The 21,610-nt window shown below is 60.9% G+C and overlaps 1 protein-coding gene and 3 long non-coding RNA genes across 4 annotated transcripts; 1 reads left to right on the top strand and 3 right to left on the bottom strand.

The window, feature by feature from the left end:
• Window positions 1-2,148: 2,148 nt before the first annotated feature.
• PSMC4 (proteasome 26S subunit, ATPase 4) lies at window positions 2,149-20,282 on the bottom strand. Its single transcript, XM_069774613.1, is given in 12 exon segments — window positions 2,149-2,343; window positions 3,156-3,211; window positions 4,507-4,675; window positions 6,111-6,187; window positions 7,010-7,177; window positions 8,895-8,988; window positions 9,098-9,207; window positions 11,293-11,439; window positions 17,524-17,710; window positions 17,843-17,917; window positions 17,919-17,942; window positions 20,232-20,282. Coding segments are annotated over 12 exon segments (1,257 nt in total). The 5' UTR covers window positions 20,268-20,282; the 3' UTR covers window positions 2,149-2,229.
• LOC138683089 (uncharacterized) lies at window positions 2,381-3,026 on the bottom strand. The gene is made up of 3 exons (XR_011322844.1): window positions 2,945-3,026; window positions 2,496-2,755; window positions 2,381-2,461 (listed from the first exon to the last, which is right to left on the bottom strand). It is a non-coding gene; the product is annotated as an uncharacterized lncRNA (long non-coding RNA).
• On the top strand, window positions 3,431-4,135 carry LOC138683090 (uncharacterized). The gene is made up of 3 exons (XR_011322845.1): window positions 3,431-3,493; window positions 3,526-3,819; window positions 4,085-4,135. It is a non-coding gene; the product is annotated as an uncharacterized lncRNA (long non-coding RNA).
• Window positions 7,727-8,432, bottom strand: LOC138683163 (uncharacterized). Its single transcript, XR_011322853.1, has 3 exons — window positions 8,305-8,432; window positions 7,954-8,224; window positions 7,727-7,873 (listed from the first exon to the last, which is right to left on the bottom strand). It is a non-coding gene; the product is annotated as an uncharacterized lncRNA (long non-coding RNA).
• Window positions 20,283-21,610: the final 1,328 nt, after the last annotated feature.

Here is a 21,610-nt window from a genome sequence, read left to right on the forward strand (position 1 = left end):
ACGTTGTCCCCATGGACCTCCCCGTGTCCTCATGATTGTCCCCATATCCCCAACGTTGTCCCCAAGATTGTCCCCATGTCCCCAAGATCATCCCTCTGGACATCTCCGTGTCCCCAACGTTGTCCCCATGGACCTCCCCGTGTCCTCATGATTGTCCCCATATCCCCAACGTTGTCCCCAAGATTGTCCCCATGTCCCCAAGATCATCCCTCTGGACATCTCCGTGTCCCCAACGTTGTCCCCATGGACCTCCCCGTGTCCTCATGATTGTCCCCATATCCCCAACGTTGTCCCCAAGATTGTCCCTATGTCCCCAAGATCATCCCTCTGGACATCTCCGTGTCCCCAAGGTTGTCCTCATGTCCCCAACATTGTCCCCAAGGTTGTCCCCATGTCCCCAAGATTGTCCTCATGTCCCCATGGACACCCCCAGGCTGTCCCCGTGTCCCCACGGTTGTCCCCGTGTCCTCAAGGTTGTCCCCAAGATTGCCCTCATGTCCCCAAGATCATCCCTCTGGACATCTCTGTGTCCCCAAGGTTGTCCCCATGTCCCCAAGGTTGTCCCCATGTACCCATGGACACCCCCAGGCTGTCCCTGTGTCCCCAAGGTTGTCCCCAACATTGTCCCCGTGTCCTCGAGATCATCCCTCTGGACATCTCCATGTCCCCAAGGTTGTCCTCATGTCCCCAACATTGTCCCCAAGATTGTCCCCATGGCGCCAAGATTGTCCTCATGTCCCCAACATCGTCCCCATGGACATCTCCATGTCCCCAAGGTTGTCCCCCAAGATTGTCCCCATGTCCCCAGTGTTGTCCCCAAGATTGTCCCCATGTCCCCAAGATCATCCCTATGGACATTTCCTTGTCCCCAAGATTGTCCCCATGTCCCCAAGATCATCTCTCTGGACATATGTCCCCATGGACCTCCCCATGTCCCCAAGATTGTCCCCATGTCCCCAAGATCATCCCTATGGACATCTCCATGTCCTCAGCGTTGTCCCCAAGATTGTCCTCATGTCCCCAAGATCATTCTTCTGGACATCTCCATGTCCCCAGGGTTGTCCCCATGTCCCCAAGATTGTCCTCATGTCCCCATGGACACCCCCAGGCTGTCCCCGTGTCCCCAAGGTTGTCCCCAACATTGTCCCCATGTCCCCAAGATCATCCCTCTGGACATCTCCATGTCCCCAAGGTTGTCCTCATGTCCCCAAGATTGTCCCCAAGGTTGTCCCCATGTCCCCAAGATTGTCCTCATGTCCCCAAGATGTCCTCATGTCCCCATGGACACCCCCAGGCTGTCCCCGTGTCCCCACGGTTGTCCCCATGTCCCCAAGGTTGTCCCCAAGATTGTCCTCATGTCCCCATGGGCACAAGATCATTCCTACGGACATCTCCGTGTCTCCAAGGTTGTCCCCATGTCCCCAGGATTGTCCTCATGTCCCCATAGACACCCCCAGGCTGTCCCCGTGTCACCAAGGTTGTCCCCAACATTGTCCCCAAGGTTGTCCCCATGTCCCCAAGATCATCCCTATGGCCATCTCCATGTCCCCAAGGTTGTCCCCATGGACCTCCCCGTGTCCCCATGGTTGTCCCCATGTCCCCAACGTTGTCCCCAAGATTGTCCTCATGTCCCCAAGATCATCCCTATGGACATCTCTGTGTCCCCAAGGTTGTCCCCACGGACCTCCCCATGTCCCCAAGATTGTCCCCAAGATCATCCCCAAGATCATCCCTATGGACATCTCCATGTCCCCACCGTTGTCCCCATGTCCCCATGGACACCCCCAGGCTGTCCCCATGTCCCCATGGTTGTCCCCATGTCCCCAGTGTTGTCCCCAAGATTGTCCTCATGTCCCCATGATCATCCCTCTGGACATCTCCGTGTCTCTGTGGTTGTCCCCATGTCCCCAAGATCATCCCTCTGGACATCTCCGTGTCCCCAACGTTGTCCCCATGGACCTCCCCGTGTCCTCATGGTTGTCCCCATGTCCCCAACGTTGTCCCCAAGATTGTCCCCATGTCCCCAAGATCATCCCTATGGCCATCTCCATGTCCCCAAGGTTGTCCCCCATGGACCTCCCCATGTCCCCAAGGTTGTCCCCACGGCCGATTCCATGTCCCCGACGATGTCCCCAAGCAGACGGAGGGTGGGTGGGGGTTGAAGGTTTATTTTTGGGGGGGGGGAGGGTGTGTGACGGTGACGGGGGTGTCCCCAACGTCCCCGACCTGTCACTTGTAGAACTCGTGCTCCTGCTCGTCCTTCTTGATGACGGTCTTGTAGGCCTTCTCAAAGTCCTTGGCCAGCACGATGTACCGGTTCTCCCGCACCGCCAGCATGCCACCCTGGGGACAGGCCACCGTGTCACCATTGTCACCCTCAACCACCCTGGGGACAGGCCACCAGGTCACCACTGTCACCTCCTCCATCCCCACCATCTTGGGGACAGGCCACCAGCGTCACCTCCGCCATCCCCACCACCGTGGGGACAGCCCACCAGTGTCACCTCCGCCATCCCCACCACTGTGGGGACAGGCCACCAGTGTCACCATTGTCACCTCCTCCATCCCCACCACCGTGGGGACAGGCCACCAGTGTCACCATTGTCACCTCCTCCATCCCCACCACCTTGGGGACAGGCCACCAGTGTCACCACTGTCACCTCCTCCATCCCCACCATCTTGGGGACAGGCCACCAGCGTCACCTCCGCCATCCCCACCACCTTGGGGACACGCCACCAGTGTCACCATTGTCACCTCCTCCATCCCCACCACCGTGGGGACAGGCCACCAGGTCACCATTGTCACCCTCAACCACCCTGAGGACACGCCACCAGGTCACCACTGTCACCAGCGTCACCTCCTCCATCCCCACCACCGTGGGGACAGGCCACCAGCGTCACCTCCGCCATCCCCACCACCGTGGGGACAGGCCACCAGTGTCACCTCCGCCATCCCCACCACCGTGGGGACAGCCCACCACTGTCACCAGCGTCCCCTCCTTCTGGGAGGTGGCACCCAGGTCACCCCACCGCCCACCTCGAGTGACATGTCACCTCCTCGTCACCCTGCCGTGAGGGACGCGGACACCTCCGACGCCCACGTCACCTCTTTGTCACCCCCGGTGGGACGTGTCCCCCCCCCCGTTGTCACCCACCTCCTGGCAGATGGAGTTGATGTCGGCTCCTGAGATCTTGTCCGGCCGTGCCACGTCTGGGCGGGGGTGAAGGAAATGTCCCCTCCTTGATGTCCCCTCCCCGATCCCCCATGTCCCCAACCCCAACATCTCCTTGAGGTCCCTGATGTCCCCATGGGGTCCCCAACACCAACATCTCCTTGAGGTCCCTGATGTCCCCAACCCCAACATCTCCTTGAGGTTCCCCATGGTGTCCCCAACCCTGACATCTCCTTAGGGTTCCTGATGTCCCCAACCCCGACATCTCCTTGAGGTCCCTGATGTCCCCATGGTGTCCCCAACCCTGACATCCTCCTGGGGTCCCTGATGTCCCCAACTCTGACATCTCAAGGTTCCTGATGTCCCCACGGCACCACCAACCCCGATATCTTGCTATGGTTCCCGATGTCCCCAACCCCGACATCTCCTTGAGGTCCCCGATGTCCCCATGGTGTCCCCAACCCCAACATCTCCCTATGGTTCCCGATGTCCCCGTGGTGTCCCCAACCCGGACATCTCCCTGGGGTTCCCGATGTCCCCAACCCCGACATCTCCTTGAGGTCCCTGATGTCCCCATGGGGTCCCCAACCCTGACATCTCCTTGAGGTCCCTGATGTCCTCATGGGGCCACCAACATCTCCCTGGGGTCCCTGATGTCCCCAACCCTGACATCTCCTCGAGGTGCCCGATGTCACCATAGTATCCCCAACCCCGACATCTCCCTATGGTTCCCGATGTCCCCGTGGGGTCCCCAACACCAACATCTCCTCGAGGTCCCCGATGTCCCCATGGTGTCCCCAACCCCAACATCTACCTATGGTTCCCCATGTCCCCGTGGCGTCCCCAACCCGGACATCTCCCTGGGGTTCCCGATGTCCCTGTGGGGTCCCCAACCCCGACATCTCCTTGAGGTCCCCGATGTCCCCATGGTGTCCCCAACCCCAACATCTCCCTATGGTTCCCCACGTACCCATGGTGTCCCCAACCTGGACATCTCCCTGGGGTCCCCGATGTCCCCAACCCTGACATCTCCTTGAGGTCCCTGACGTCCCCATAGGGTCCCTGATGTCCCCATAGTGTCCCCAACCTCAACATCTCCCTATGGTTCCCCATGTCCCCGTGGTGTCCCCAATCCGGACATCTCCCTGGGGTTCCCGATGTCCCCAACCCTGACATCTCCTCGAGGTCCGCGATGTCCCCATGGTGTCCCCAACCCCAACATCTCCCTATGGTTCCCCACGTCCCCGTGGTGTCCCCAACCCGGACATCTCCCTGGGGTCCCCGACGTCCCCGTCCCTGACATCTCCTTGAGGTCCCCCGTGTCCCCAGATACAGTCCTCGAGGTCCACCTCCTCGGAGAGGTTCATCTTCCCGGTGATGGTGGAGAAGATGAGCCGCTTCTGACGCCGGTCGGGCAACGGGAACTCGATTTTCCGATCCAGCCGGCCGGGGCGCAGCAGCGCCGGGTCCAGGGTGTCCGCCCGGTTCGTCGCCATGATCACCTGGGGGGACACACGGGGGGACAGGGGTCACCGGGTGGCGGTCTGGGACCACCCCAGCACCCGTGGGACCCCTGTAGGACCCCTCCAGCACCCATGGGACCCTCCTCAGCACCCTTGGGACCCCCATAGAACCCATGGGACCCTCCTCAGCACCCTTGGGACCCCTTCAGCACCCTTGGGAACCCCACAGAACCCATGAAGACCCTCCTCAGCACCCATGAGACCCCCCCCCAGCACCCACGGGACCCCCATAGAACCCCCATAGCACCCATGGGACTCTCCTCAGCACCCTTGGGACCCCCATAGAACCCATGGGACCCTCCTCAGCACCCTTGGGACCCCTTCAGCACCCTTGGGAACCCCACAGAACCCATGAAGACCCTCCTCAGCACCCATGAGACCCCCCCCCAGCACCCACGGGACCCCCATAGAACCCCCATAGCACCCATGGGACCCTCCTCAGCACCCTTGGGACCCCCATAGAACCCATGGGACCCTCCTCAGCACCCTTGGGACCCCTTCAGCACCCTTGGGAACCCCACAGAACCCATGAAGACCCTCCTCAGCACCCATGAGACCCCCCCCCAGCAGCCACGGGACCCCCATAGAACCCCCATAGCACCCATGGGACCCTCCTCAGCACCCTTGGGACCCCTTCAGCACCCTTGGGAACCCCACAGAACCCATGAAGACCCTCCTCAGCACCCATGAGACCCCCCCCCCAGCACCCATGGGACACTGATAGCACCCTTGGGACCCCCATAGCACCCATGGGACCCTCCTCAGCACCCTTGGGACCCCCATAGCACCCATGGGACCCTCCTCAGCACCCTTGGGACCCCCATAGAACCCATGGGACCCTCCTCAGCACCCTTGGGACCCCTTCAGCACCCTCGGGAACCCCACAGAACCCATGAAGACCCTCCTCAGCACCCATGAGACCCCCCCCCCAGCACCCATGGGACACTGATAGCACCCTTGGGACCCCCATAGCACCCATGGGACCCTCCTCAGCACCCACGGGACCCCCATACCACCCACACAGCACCCATAAGATCCTCCCCAGCACCCATGGGACACCCATGAGACCCCCTCCAGCACCCCTGGGACCCCCATAACACCCATGGGACCCTCCTCAGCACCCATGGGACACCCATAGGACCCCCATAACACCCATGAGACCCCCACAGCACCCATGGGACCCTCCTCAGCACCCATGGGACACCCATAGGACCCCCATAACACCCATGAGACCCCCACAGCACCCATGGGAGCCCCCTAGAACCCCCATACCACCCATGGGACCCTCCCCAGCACCCTTGGGACCACCTCCAGCACCCCTGGGAACCCCACAGAACCCATGGGACACTCCCCAGCACCCATGAGACCCCCTCCAGCACCCTTGGGACCCCCATAGCACCCATGGGACCCCCACCTTGACATTGACGTTCTGGTCGAAGCCGTCCATCTGGTTGAGGAGCTCCAGGAGGATGCGTTGAACCTCCCGGTCAGCTGTGGGGTGGGGGGGACACGACACGGTGGGTGGGGTGCTGAGACCCAAGGGACCCCCCCGCCCCCTCCAGCACCCACCACCCTCCTAAGGACCCTCCTGACCTGGCCCCACAGATGGGGGGGGGCCTGATGTGTCCCGGGTCCCCCCACCCTATCTCCAAGGACCCCCACCCAAGCGCCCAGGACCAACAAGGGGTCCCGGAACCCCACCACGGGGTTCTCCAGAGGTTCCTGACCCCCACTCAAGCACCCAAGAGCACCAAGGGGTCCCAGAACCCCACCAAGGGGTCCCGGAACCCCACTGTGAAGTTCTCCACAGGGTTCCTGACCCCAATCCAAGACGGCCAAGGGGTCCCAGAACCCCACCATGGAGTTCTCCAGAGGTTCCTGACCCCCACTCAAGCACCCAAGAGCACCAAGGGGTCCCAGAACCCCACCAAGGGGTCCCGGAACCCCACTGTGAAGTTCTCCACAGGGTTCCTGACCCCAATCCAAGACGGCCAAGGGGTCCCAGAACCCCACCATGGAGTTCTCCAGAAGGTTCCTGACCCCCACCCAAGCCCCCAAGACCACCAAGGGGTTCTGGAACCCCACCATGAAGTTCTCCACAGGGTTCCTGACCCCAATCCAAGACGGCCAAGGGGTCCCAGAACCCCACCATGGAGTTCTCCAGAGGTTCCTGACCACCATCCAAGCACCCAAGACCACCAAGGGATCCCGGAACCCCACTGTGAAGTTCTCCAGAAGGTTCCTGACTCCCATCTAAGACCACCAAGGGGTCCTGGAACCCCACCGTGGGGTCCTTCAGCGTGTTCCCCTTACCCCCGGTCTGGGCGTCGAAGCGTTTGGTGGCGATGGCGTCGATCTCGTCGATGAAGATGATGGCGGGGGCGTTCTCCTTGGCCAGGCGGAAGACGTCGCGCACCATGCGGGGACCCTCCCCCAGGTATTTCTGCACGAACTCCGAGCCCACCACCCGGATGAAGGCGGCTGGGGGGCACCCGCAGGGGCTGGGACCTCGCGTTTGGGGGCGGGGGGAGCACCCCGAGGAGCCACTGCCACCCCCAGATGCCCCCAGCACCCCAAGGAGCCCCAAAAGACCCCATCAGCACCCCAGGGTGCCCTCAGCCCCCTAAAGACCCCGCTACTACCTCGAGGACCCCCCCCACCCACCCAACGGTTAACCCCAGCACTCCGAGGTCCCTCAACACCAACCCAAGGACCTCACCACCACCCAACGGTTACCTCAGCACCCTGAGGTCCCTCAACACCAACCCAAGGACCCCCACCAGCACCCTGAGGGTCCCATCACCCACCAGGGGTCCCCACCAGCACCCCGAGGAGCCCACCAGGACCTTAACGACCCCATCAGCACCTTAAAAAGCCCACCAGCACCCCAAGGAACCCACCAGCACCCCAAGGAACCCCAAGGAACCCCACCAGCACCCCAGGGTGCCCTCAGCCCCCTAAAGACCCCGCTACTACCTCGAGGACCCTCCACCACCCAACGGTTACCTCAGCACCCTGAGGTCCCTCAACACCAACCCAAGGACCCCACCAGCACCCAATGGTTAACCCCACCCCTCTAAGGTCCCTCAACACCAACCCAAGGACCCCCACCAGCACCCTGAGGGTCCCACCACCCACCGGGGGTCCCCACCAGCACCCTGAGGAGCCCACCAGGACCTTAACGACCCCATCAGCACCTTAAAAAGCCCACCAGCACCTTAAGAAACCCACCAGCACCCCAAGGAACCCACCAGCACCCCAAGGAGCCCCAAAAGACCCCATCAGCACCCCAGGGTGCCCTCAGCCCCCTAAAGACCCCGCTACTACCTCGAGGACCCTCCACCACCCAACGGTTACCTCAGCACCCTGAGGTCCCTCAACACCAACCCAAGGACCCCACCAGCACCCAATGGTTAACCCCACCCCTCTAAGGTCCCTCAACACCAACCCAAGGACCCCCACCAGCACCCTGAGGGTCCCACCACCCACCGGGGGTCCCCACCAGCACCCTGAGGAGCCCACCAGGACCTTAACGACCCCATCAGCACCTTAAAAAGCCCACCAGCACCTTAAGAAACCCACCAGCACCCCAAGGAACCCACCAGCACCCCAAGGAGCCCCAAAAGACCCCATCAGCACCCCAGGGTGCCCTCAGCCCCCTAAAGACCCCGCTACTACCTCGAGGACCCTCCACCACCCAACGGTTACCTCAGCACCCTGAGGTCCCTCAACACCAACCCAAGGACCCCACCAGCACCCAATGGTTAACCCCACCCCTCTAAGGTCCCTCAACACCAACCCAAGGACCCCCACCAGCACCCTGAGGGTCCCACCACCCACCGGGGGTCCCCACCAGCACCCTGAGGAGCCCACCAGGACCTTAACGACCCCATCAGCACCTTAAAAAGCCCACCAGCACCTTAAGAAACCCACCAGCACCCCAAGGAACCCCACCAGCACCCCGGGGTGCCCTCAGCCCCCTAAAGACCCCGCTACTACCTCGAGGACCCCACCCACCCACCCAACGGTTAACCCCAGCACTCCGAGGTCCCTCAACACCAACCCAAGGACCTCACCACCACCCAACGGTTACCTCAGCACCCTGAGGTCCCTCAACACCAACCCAAGGACCCCCACCAGCACCCTGAGGGTCCCACCACCCACCGGGCGTCCCCACCAGCACCCCCGAGGGTCCCACCTGTGGTGTGGTGGGCCACAGCCTTGGCCAACATGGTCTTGCCGCAGCCGGGGGGTCCGTACATGAGGACGCCCCGTGGGGGGTCGATGCCGATCTGGGTGGGGAACGTCGCACCCGGGGGTGACGTCACGGGTCACCGAAGGTCCCGCCGAGACCCCCCGGTGGGCCGTGACATCACCCCGTGGGTGGCCCCGTGGTCCTACCTGCTTGTAGAGCTCGAAGTGGGTGAGGGGCAGCTCCACGGCCTCCCGCACCTCCTGCTTCTGGATGTCCATGCCGCCGATGTCGGCGTACATCACGTCCGGCTTCTGGTCTGCAACGGGGACGGGCCGTCAGCGGGGCAACCGCTGGGGACACCGGGGTGGCCGGGGGGGGCAACCTCGGCCATCAGAGAACAGCCCCGACCACAGGAGGTCACCTCGGATCTTGCCTAGGTGATGGCTGGGTAGCTCCAAAGATGGAGACCCACCACCCATCGATGCTTCCATCCTGTGACAATTCCTAGACTAATCTCCCTTCTAAAACATCTGCGACCACAGCAGGTCATTAGGGATCTTCTCTAGATGAAGGTTGGGTAGCTCCAAGGATGGAGATCCACCACCCATCCGTGCCTCCAGCCCTCTGTGACAACAAGGACAAGAGCTTCTTGGTCCAACCTTCTCCCCAAAACACCTCTGACCACAGTAGGTCACCTCAGATCTTGCCTAGGTGATGGTTGGGTAGCTCCAAGGATGGAGACCCACCACCCATCTAGGTTTTGGTGACAGCTTCATCCTTTTGGGACAACAAGGACAGAAGATTCCTAATGCAACGTCCTCCCCAAAACATCTCCGACCACAGGAGGTCACTTGGGATCTCGTCTAGGTGAAAGTTGGGTAGCTCCAAGGATGGAGATCCACCAACCATCCATGCTTCCATCCTTCTGTGACAACAATTCCTAGACTGGTCTCCCTCCTAAAACATCTCTGACCACAGTAGGTCACTTGGGATCTTGTCTAGGTGACGGTTAGGGAGCTCCAAGGATGGAGATCCACCAACCATTGATGCCTCCAGCCTTCTGGGACAACAATTCCCAGACCAATTTCCCTTCTAAAACATCTCCGACCACAGCAGGTCATTAGGGATCTTCTCTACATGAAGGTTGGGTAGCTCCAAGGATGGAGATCCACCACCCATCTGTGCCTCCAGCCCTCTGTGACAACAAGGACAAGAGCTTCTTGGTCCAACCTTCTCCCCAAAACACCTCTGACCACAGTAGGTCACCTCAGATCTTGCCTAGGTGATGGTTGGGTAGCTCCAAGGATGGAGACCCACCACCCATCCAGGTTTTGGTGACAGCTTCATCCTTTTGGGACAACAAGGACAGAAGATTCCTAATGCAACGTCCTCCCCAAAACATCTCCGACCACAGGAGGTCACTTGGGATCTCGTCTAGGTGATGGTTGGGTAGCTCCAAGGATGGAGATCCACCAACCATCCATGCTTCCATCCTTCTGTGACACAATTCCTAGACTAATCTGCCTTCTAAAACATCTCCGACCAGAATAGCTCACTTGGGACCTTGTCTAGGTGATGGTTGGGTAGCTCCAAGGATGGAGACCCACCAACCATCTGTGCCTCCAGCCTTATGGGACAAGGACAAGAACTTGGTCCCACCATCTCCCCAAAACATCTCCGACCAGAATGGGGTGCTCAGGACCTCGCCCAGGTGAGGGTTGGACGTCTCCAAAGATGGAGACCCACCACCCTTCTGGGCGGACCTGGACCATGACCGGTTGCTCTCCACCATTTGGGTTCTGCTCTGAAGGTTCCTCTAAAGAAGACCTTCAACCTGGTAGCACCCATAAACCTGCTGAGAACACCCTCGGTCCCACCACCGACGTCAATGAAGATACATCGCCCAATGTCAGGCTCGTTCTGGCCGCTAACTGGACCACATCCTGCTGCTCTCCACCCTCCAGGTCCAGCTCTGGAGATCCTTCATCTCCCACCATCTCCCCAACCTGGTAGCACCCATAAACCTGCTGAGAAGACCCTCGGTCCGACCACCAACGTCAATGAAGTTACGTTCTGGTCACTACCTGGACCACGTCCTGGCACTCTCCACCCTCCAGGTCCAGCTCTGGAGATCCCTAATGTCCCACCATCTCCCCAACCTGGTAGCACCCATCTCCCCAACCTGGTAGCACCCATAAACCTGCTGAGAAGACCCTCGGTCCCACCACCAACGTCAATGAAGTTACGTTCTGGTCACTACCTGGACCACGTCCTGGCACTCTCCACCCTCCAGGTCCACCTCTGGAGATCCTTCGTCTCCCACCATCTCCCCAACCTGGTAGCACCCATCTCCCCAACCTGGTAGCACCCATAAACCCGCCGAGAAGACCCTGGGGCCCACCTGACGTGAGCATCATGATGCTGCTGTCGGCCTCGGGCGGGAGGACGTCCACCAGGGCGTTGCTGTGCTTGTGCAGGGCCACCGAGGCGTTGGGCTTCAGCAGCTCCCGGTCGATGGTGCTCAGGATGCGGACGTAGTAGTTGGAACCTGCGGGAGAACAAGGAGGGCGTTGTCCCCCGCGTGACACCCCGCCCTGGGGTTGTCCCCAAAACCGCCACGTCGCCACCACAACTAACCACCTCACGACCGCCACCAACCTTCCACGTCCATCCCCACGTCCCCACCACAACTAATGACCCCACGACCACCTCCAACCTTCAGTGTCCATCCCCACGTCCTCACCACACCCAACCACCTCCTGACCATGGTGTTGTTGGTGGCAAAACCCAACCTTCTACGCCCATCCCCACGTCCCCACCACACCCAACCACCTCATTGACCACCTCCAACCTTCTACATCCATCCCCACGTCCTCACCACACCTAACCAGATCACGGCCATGGTAATGTTTTTGGCAAAACCCAATCCTCCTTGTCCATCCCTATGTCCCCACCACCCCTAACCACCTCAAGGCCATTGCGGTGGCAAAACCTGATCCTGCGCACTCATCCCCACGTCCCCACCACACCCAACCACCCCACGACCACCTCCAACCTTCTATATCCATCCCCACGTCCTCACCACACCCAACCACCTCCTGACGATGGTGTTGTTGGTCACAAAACCCAACCTTCCCTGCCCATCCCCATGTCCCCACCACACCCAACCATCTCAAGGCCATCGCGGTGGCAAAATCCAATCCTCTGTGCCCATCCCCATGTCCCCACCACACCCAACCACCCCACGACCACCTCCAACATTCTACATCCATCCCCACGTCCCCACCACACCCAACCACCCTGTGACCACCTCCAACCTTCTACGTCCATCCCCACGTCCTCACCACAGCCAACCACCTCCTGACCATGGTGTTGCTGGTGGCAAAACCCAACCTTCCGCGCCCATCCCCACGTCCCCACCACACCCAACCACCTCATTGACCACCTCCAACCTTCTACATCCATCCCCACGTCCTCACCACACCTAACCAGATCACGGCCATGGTAATGTTTTTGGCAAAACCCAATCCTCCTTGTCCATCCCTATGTCCCCACCACCCCTAACCACCTCAAGGCCATTGCGGTGGCAAAACCCGATCCTGCGCACTCATCCCCACGTCCCCACCACACCCAACCACCCCACGACCACCTCCAACCTTCTATATCCATCCCCACGTCCTCACCACACCCAACCACCTCCTGACGATGGTGTTGTTGGTCACAAAACCCAACCTTCCGCGCCCATCCCCATGTCCCCACCACACCCAACCATCTCAAGGCCATCGCGGTGGCAAAATCCAATCCTCTGTGCCCATCCCCATGTCCCCACCACACCCAACCACCCCACGACCACCTCCAACCTTCTACATCCATCCCCACGTCCTCACCACACCCAACCAGATCACGGCCATGGTAATGTTTTTGGCAAAACCCAATCCTCCTTGTCCATCCCTATGTCCCCACCACCCCTAACCATCTCAAGGCCATTGCGGTGGCAAAACCCGATCCTGCGCACTCATCCCCACGTCCCCACCACACCCAACCACCCTGTGACCACCTCCAACCTTCTACATCCATCCCCACGTCCTCACCACAGCCAACCACCTCATGACCATGGTGTTGTTGGTGGCAAAACCCAACCTTCTGCGCCCATCCCCACGTCCTCACCACACCCAACCACCTCGTGACCATGGTGGTGGTAGTAAAACCCAATCCTCCATGTCCATCCCCACGTCCCCACCACCCCTAACCACCTCAAGGCCATCGCGGTGGCAAAACCCAACCTTCCCTGCCCATCCCCACCACACCCAACCACCTCATTGACCACCTCCAACCTCCTACATCCATCCCCACATCCTCACCACACCCAACCACCTCCTGACCATGGTGTTGTTGGTCGCAAAACCCAACGTTCCGCGCCCATCCCCACGTCCCCACCACACCCAACCACCTCACTGACCACCTCCAAACTCCTACATCCATCCCCACGTCCTCACCACAGCCAACCACCTCCTGACCATGGTGTTGCTGGTGGCAAAACCCAACCTTCCGCGCCCATCCCCACGTCCCCACCACACCCAACCACCTCATTGACCACCTCCAACCTTCTACATCCATCCCCACGTCCTCACCACACCTAACCAGATCACGGTCATGGTAGTGTTTTTGGCAAAACCCAATCTTCCTTGTCCATCCCTATGTCCCCACCACCCCTAACCACCTCAAGGCCATTGCGGTGGCAAAACCCAACCTTCCCCACCCATCCCCACGTCCCCACCACACCCAACCACCTCATTGACCACCTCCAACCTTCTACGTCCATCCCCATGTCCTCACCACACCCAACCACCTCACTGACCACCTCCAACCTTCTACATCCATCCCCACGTCCTCACCACACCCAACCACCTCACTGACCACCTCCAACCTTCTACATCCATCCCCACGTCCTCACCACACCCAACCACCTCCTGACCATGGTGTTGCTGGTGGCAAAACCCAACCTTCTGCGCCCATCCCTACGTCCCCACCACACCCAACCACCTCATTGACCACCTCCAACCTTCTACATCCATCCCCACGTCCTCACCACACCCAACCACCTCCTGACCATGGTGTTGCTGGTGGCAAAACCCAACCTTCCGCGCCCATCCCCACGTCCCCACCACACCCAACCACCTCATTGACCACCTCCAACCTCGTACATCCATCCCCACGTCCTCACCACACCTAACCAGATCACGGTCATGGTAGTGTTTTTGGCAAAACCCAATCTTCCTTGTCCATCCCTATGTCCCCACCACCCCTAACCATCTCAAGGCCATCGCGGTGGCAAAACCCAACCTTCCCCACCCATCCCCACGTCCCCACCACACCCAACCATCTCATTGACCACCTCCAACCTTCTACATCCATCCCCACGTCCTCACCACACCCAACCACCTCCTGACCATGGTGTTGCTGGTGGCAAAACCCAACCTTCCGCGCCCATCCCTACGTCCCCACCACACCCAACCACCCCACGACCACCTCCAACCTTCTACATCCATCCCCACGTCCTCACCACACCTAACCAGATCACGGCCATGGTAATGTTTTTGGCAAAACCCAATCCTCCTTGTCCATCCCTATGTCCCCACCACCCCTAACCACCTCAAGGCCATTGCGGTGGCAAAACCCGATCCTGTGCACTCATCCCCACGTCCCCACCACACCCAACCACCCCACGACCACCTCCAACCTTCTATATCCATCCCCACGTCCTCACCACACCCAACCACCTCCTGACGATGGTGTTGTTGGTCACAAAACCCAACCTTCCGCGCCCATCCCCATGTCCCCACCACACCCAACCATCTCAAAGCCATCGCGGTGGCAAAATCCAATCCTCTGTGCCCATCCCCATGTCCCCACCACACCCAACCACCCCACGACCACCTCCAACCTTCTACATCCATCCCCACGTCCTCACCACACCCAACCAGATCACGGCCATGGTAATGTTTTTGGCAAAACCCAATCCTCCTTGTCCATCCCTATGTCCCCACCACCCCTAACCATCTCAAGGCCATCGCGGTGGCAAAACCCAACCTTCCCCACCCATCCCCACCACACCCAACCACCTCATTGACCACCTCCAAACTCCTACATCCGTCCCCACGTCCCCACCACACCCAACCACCTCACTGACCACCTCCAAACTCCTACATCCATCCCCACGTCCTCACCACACCCAACCACCTCCTGACCATGGTGTTGCTGGTGGCAAAACCCAACCTTCCGCGCCCATCCCTACGTCCCCACCACACCCAACCACCTCATTGACCACCTCCAACCTCGTACATCCATCCCCACGTCCTCACCACACCTAACCAGATCACGGTCATGGTAGTGTTTTTGGCAAAACCCAATCTTCCTTGTCCATCCCTATGTCCCCACCACCCCTAACCATCTCAAGGCCATCGCGGTGGCAAAACCCAACCTTCCCCACCCATCCCCACGTCCCCACGTCCCCACCACACCCAACCATCTCATTGACCACCTCCAACCTCCTACATCCATCCCCACGTCCTCACCACACCCAACCACCTCGTGACCATGGTGTTGTTGGTCGCAAAACCCAACCTTCCCTGCCCATCCCCATGTCCCCACCACACCCAACCATCTCAAGGCCATCGCAGTGCCAAAATCCAATCCTCTGTGCCCATCCCCATGTCCCAACCACACCCAACCACCCCACGACCACCTCCAACCTTCTACATCCATCCCCACGTCCTCACCACACCTAACCAGATCACGGCCATGGTAATGTTTTTGGCAAAACCCAATCCTCCTTGTCCATCCCTATGTCCCCACCACCCCTAACCATCTCAAGTCCATTGCGGTGGCAAAACCCGATCCTTTGCACTCATCCCCACGTCCCCACCACACCCAACCACCTCATTGACCACCTCCAACCTTTTATATCCATCCGCACATCCTCACCACACCCAACCAGATCACGGCCATGGTAGTGTTTTTGGCAAAACCCAATTCTCCTTGTCCATCCCTATGTCCCCACCACCCCTAACCATCTCAAGGCCATCGCGGTGGCAAAACCCAACCTTCCCCACCCATCCCCACGTCCCCACCACACCCAACCATCTCATTGACCACCTCCAACCTCCTACATCCATCCCCACGTCCTCACCACACCCAACCACCTCGTGACCATGGTGTTGTTGGTCGCAAAACCCAACCTTCCCTGCCCATCCCCATGTCCCCACCACACCCAACCATCTCAAGGCCATCGCAGTGGCAAAATCCAATCCTCTGTGCCCATCCCCATGTCCCAACCACACCCAACCACCCCACGACCACCTCCAACCTTCTACATCCATCCCCACGTCCTCACCACACCTAACCAGATCACGGCCATGGTAATGTTTTTGGCAAAACCCAATCCTCCTTGTCCATCCCTATGTCCCCACCACCCCTAACCATCTCAAGGCCATCGCGGTGGCAAAACCCAACCTTCCCCACCCATCCCCACGTCCCCACCACACCCAACCATCTCATTGACCACCTCCAACCTCCTACATCCATCCCCACGTCCTCACCACACCCAACCACCTCGTGACCATGGTGTTGTTGGTCGCAAAACCCAACCTTCCCTGCCCATCCCCATGTCCCCACCACACCCAACCATCTCAAGGCCATCGCAGTGGCAAAATCCAATCCTCTGTGCCCATCCCCATGTCCCAACCACACCCAACCACCCCACGACCACCTCCAACCTTCTACATCCATCCCCACGTCCTCACCACACCTAACCAGATCACGGCCATGGTAATGTTTTTGGCAAAACCCAATCCTCCTTGTCCATCCCTATGTCCCCACCACCCCTAACCACCTCAAGGCCATTGCGGTGGCAAAACCCAACCTTCCCCACCCATCCCCACCACACCCAACCACCTCATTGACCACCTCCAACCTTCTACATCCATCCCCACGTCCTCACCACACCCAACCACCTCCTGACCATGGTGTTGCTGGTGGCAAAACCCAACCTTCCGCGCCCATCCCTACGTCCCCACCACACCCAACCACCCCACGACCACCTCCAACCTCCTACATCCATCCCCACGTCCTCACCACACCCAACCACCTCCTGACCATGGTGTTGCTGGTGGCAAAACCCAACCTTCCGCGCCCATCCCCACGTCCCCACCACACCCAACCACCTCATTGACCACCTCCAAACTCCTACATCCATCCCCACGTCCTCACCACACCCAACCACCTCCTGACCATGGTGTTGCTGGTGGCAAAACCCAACCTTCCGCGCCCATCCCCACGTCCCCACCACACCCAACCACCTCATTGACCACCTCCAACCTTCTACATCCATCCCCACGTCCTCACCACACCTAACCAGACCACGGCCATGGTAATGTTTTTGGCAAAACCCAATCCTCCTTGTCCATCCCTATGTCCCCACCACCCCTAACCATCTCAAGGCCATCGCGGTGGCAAAACCCAACCTTCCCCACCCATCCCCACGTCCCCACCACACCCAACCACCCCATGACCCCCTCCAACCTTCCCGCGCCCACCCCCACGTCCCCACCACCCCCGTCCCCGCCCCCCCCACCGGTGGTGGAGCCGACGATGGCGGTGTTCTGATCGACGGCCTCCAGGAACTGCCCGATGACCAAGGGGATGCTCTGGATCCTCTTCACCTCCTCTTGGGCGTGAAGAAATTCCTTCTTCAGGTTCTTCTGCTCGTCCTTGATGTACTCCTCTTGCACTTCCAGGAATTCCAGTTCCTGCTGGAGCTTCTGTTGGGACAACTGGTGGTGAGGGGGGGGGGGGGGGGGCCCGCTGGTCTGCCCCCACCCTGCCCGCGCTTTCTCCGTACTTTCTCCTGCCCGAACTTTCTCCTACTCTCGCTTTCTCCTGCACGCACCCACCTTGTAGCGGCTGTAAAGATCCTCCAGGTCTTCGGGTTCGGGCACCAGGAAGGACAGACCCGGGGGGGGGGCGGGGGGCGGCCAGCGCCGGCAGCTCATCCTGCGGGGGGAGGGGGAAGCACCCAGAAATGAGGGGGGGGGCACCCAGAAATGGGGGGAGCACCCAGAAATCGGGGGGGGCAGCCAGAAATAGGAGGGCACCCAGAAATTGGGGGAGCACCCAGAAATGGGGGGGGCAATCAGAAATGGGAGGGGAGCACCTAGAAATAGGGGGGCACCCAGAAATGGGGGGGGCACCCAGAAATAGGAGGGGAGCACCCAGAAATGGGGGGGCACCCAGAAATGGGGGGAGCACCCAGAAATGGGGGGGCACCCAGAAATAGGAGGGGGGCACCCAGAAATGGGGGGGGGGCACCCAGAAATGGGGGGGGCAATCAGAAATAGGAGGGGGGCACCCAGAAATGAGGGGGGCACCCAGAAATAGGAGGGGAGCACCCAGAAATGGGGGGGGAGCACCCAGAAATTGGGGGGGCAATCAGAAATAGGAGGGGGGCACCCAGAAATGAGGGGGGCACCCAGAAATTGGGGGGGCCCACCCAGAAACGAGGGGGGGTGCCCAGAAACGAGGGGGGGGCGCCTAGAAATCAGGTGGGGTGTATAGAAATTGAGGGGGCACCCAGAAATGGGGGGGCACCCAGAAATAGGAGGGGAGCACCCAGAAATGGGGGGGCACCCAGAAATCGGGGGGGGCACCCAGAAATCGGGGGGGGCATCCAGAAATACGGGGGGGGGAACCCAGAAATGAGGGGGGGGCACCCAGAAATTGGGGGGGGCCCAGAAATTGGGGGGGGCCCACCCAGAAATTGGGGGGGCCCACCCAGAAACGAGGGGGGGGTGCCCAGAAACGAGGGGGGGGCGCCTAGAAATCGGGGGAGGTGTATAGAAATTGAGGGGGCACCCAGAAATGGGAGGGGGCACCCAGAAATTGGGGGGGGCACCCAGAAATGGGGGGGTACGGAGATATACGAAGGGGGCACCGAGAAATGGGGGGGCACCCAGAAATTGGGGGGGGCACCCAGAAATGGGGGGGGCACCCAGAAATTAGGGAGCACCTAGAAACAAGGGGGGGGCACCCAGAAATAGGGGAGCACCCAGAAATGAGGGGGGGGCACAGAAATAGAAGGGGAGCACCCAGAAATAGGGGGGCACCCAGAAATGGGGAGGGGGGCACCCACATATAGGAGGGTGGGTGCATAGAAATTGGGGAGCACCCAGACATAGGGGGGGCACCCAGAAATGGGGGGGGGGCCCACCCAGAAATGGGGGGGGGGCCCACATATAGGAGGGGGGTACAGAAATTGGGGAGCACCCAAAAATGGGGGGGCACCCAGAAAAGGAGGAGCACCCAGAAATTTGGGGGGGCACCCAGAAATGGGGGGGCACCCAGAAATTGGGGAGTGCCCAGAAATAGGAGGGGGGCACCCAGAAATGGGGTGGGGCACCCAGAAATTGGGGGGGGCACCCAGAAATTGGGGGGGCACCCAGAAAATAGGGGGGGGCCACAGAAATTGGGGGGGGCACCCACATATAGGAGGGGATGCATAGAAATTGGGGAGCACCCAGAAATGGGGGGGGGCACTCAGAAATCGGGGGGGCACCCAGAAATTTGGGGGGGCACCCAGAAATTGCGGAGCACCCAGAAATGGGGGGGGCACCCAGAAATGGGGGAGGGAACCCAGAAATTGGGGGGGGGCACCCACATATAAGAAAGGGGCACCCAGAAATGGGGGGGGGGGCACAGAAATTGGGGGGCACCCACATGTAGGAGGGGGTGCATAGAAATTGGGGAGCACCCAGAAACGGGGGGGCACCCAGAAATTTGGGGGGGCACCCAGAAATTTGGGGGGGGCACCCCCAGAAATGGGAGAGGGAACCCAGAAATTGGGGGGGGCACCCACATATAAGAAAGGGGCGCCCCAAAATGGGGGGGCACCCAGAAAATGGGGGGGTCACAGAAATTGGGGGGGGCACCCAGAAATGGGGGGGGCACCCAGAAATGGGGGGTCACCCAGAAATTGGGGGGGGCACCCAGAAATGGGGGCGGGTCACAGAAATTGGGGGGGGCACCCAGAAATGGGGGGGGGCACCCAGAAATGGGGGCGGGTCACAGAAATTGGGGGGGGCACCCAGAAATGGGGGGGGCACCCAGAAATTGGGGGGGGCCCAGACTGAGGGGTGACCCCAAAATGGAGGGGGGGGGGCGCAGAAATGAGGAAAAACCAGGGAAATCGGGGCGGGGGGGGGCACCCATGGGTGGGGGGGGCACCCAAGGGGGTCCCCGGCCATGACGACCCCCCCCCCCCGCGGCCCCGCCCCCCGGCCCCCAAACCTGCGTTTTTTCCCCCAAAAGGCCGAGCTCCTCCATCGTGACGGCGCGAAGCGGGCGCCGGAAGTGACGACTGCGGAAGGGGAGGGGCGGCGGCGCGGGAGGGGCCTGGGGGGTGCGCGCGGGGCGCGATGGGAGATGTAGGCGGGGCCGCAAAGGACCATGGGAGGTGTAGGCGGGGAGGGAGGGGCTGGGGAACCAGTGCTCCCAGTACCGCTCTCTGGCTCCCCCCAGTGCTCCCAGTTCACCCCCCATAGCTCCCAGTGCCTCTCCAGTGCTCCCAGTTCCCTCCCAGTGCTGCTGTCTGGCTCCCCCCAGTGCTCCCAGTTCCCTCCCAGTGCCACTCTCTGGTTCCACCCAGTGCTCCCAGTTCCCTCCCATAGCTCCCAGTGCCTCTCCAGTGCTCCCAGTTCCCTCCCATAGGTCCCAGTTCACCCCCCATAGCTCCCAGTGCCTCTCCAGTGCTCCCAGTTCCCTCCCAGTGCTGCTCTCTGGCTCCCCCCAGTGCTCCCAGTTCCCTCCCAGTGCCGCTCTCTGGTTCCACCCAGTGCTCCCAGTTCCCTCCCATAGCTCCCAGTTCCCGCCCAGTGCTCCCAGTGCTGCTCTCTGGCTCCCCCCAGTGCTCCCAGTTCCCTCCCAGTGCTCCCAGTTCACCCCCCGTAGCTCCCAGTCCTGCTCTCTGGCTCCCCCCAGTGCTCCCAGTTCCCCCCCCATAGCTCCCAGTTCCCGCCCAGTGCTCCCAGTTCCCTCCCATAGCTGCTCTCTGGCTCCCCCCAGTGGTCCCAGTTCCCTCCCAGTGCTCCCAGTTCACGCCCCGTAGCTCCCAGTCCTGCTCTCTGGCTCCACCCAGTGCTCCCAGTTCACCCCCCATAGCTCCCAGTTCCCGCCCAGTGCTCCCAGTGCTGCTCTCTGGCTCCCCCCAGTGCTCCCAGTTCCCTCCCATAGCTCCCAGTTCACCCCCCGTAGCTCCCAGTCCTGCTCTCTGGCTCCCCCCAGTGCTCCCAGTTCCCTCCCAGTGCTCCCAGTTCACCCCCCGTAGCTCCCAGTGCTGCTCTCTGGCTCCCCCCAGTACTCCCAGTTCACCCCCCATAGCTCCCAGTTCCCGCCCAGTGCTCCCAGTGCCTCTGCAGTGCTCCCAGTTCCCTCCCAGTGCTGCTCTCTGGCTCCCCCCAGTGCTCCCAGTTCACACCCCGTAGCTCCCAGTGCTGCTCTCTGGCTCCCCCCAGTGCTCCCAGTTCCCTCCCATAGCTCCCAGTTCACCCCCCATAGCTCCCAGTGCCTCTCCAGTGCTCCCAGTTCCCTCCCAGTGCTCCCAGTTCACCCCCCGTAGCTCCCAGTCCTGCTCTCTGGCTCCCCCCAGTGCTCCCAGTTCCCTCCCAGTG

This window comes from Haliaeetus albicilla, chromosome 31, assembly GCF_947461875.1.
Source record: "Haliaeetus albicilla chromosome 31, bHalAlb1.1, whole genome shotgun sequence".
Taxonomy (NCBI): Eukaryota; Metazoa; Chordata; class Aves; order Accipitriformes; family Accipitridae; genus Haliaeetus; species Haliaeetus albicilla.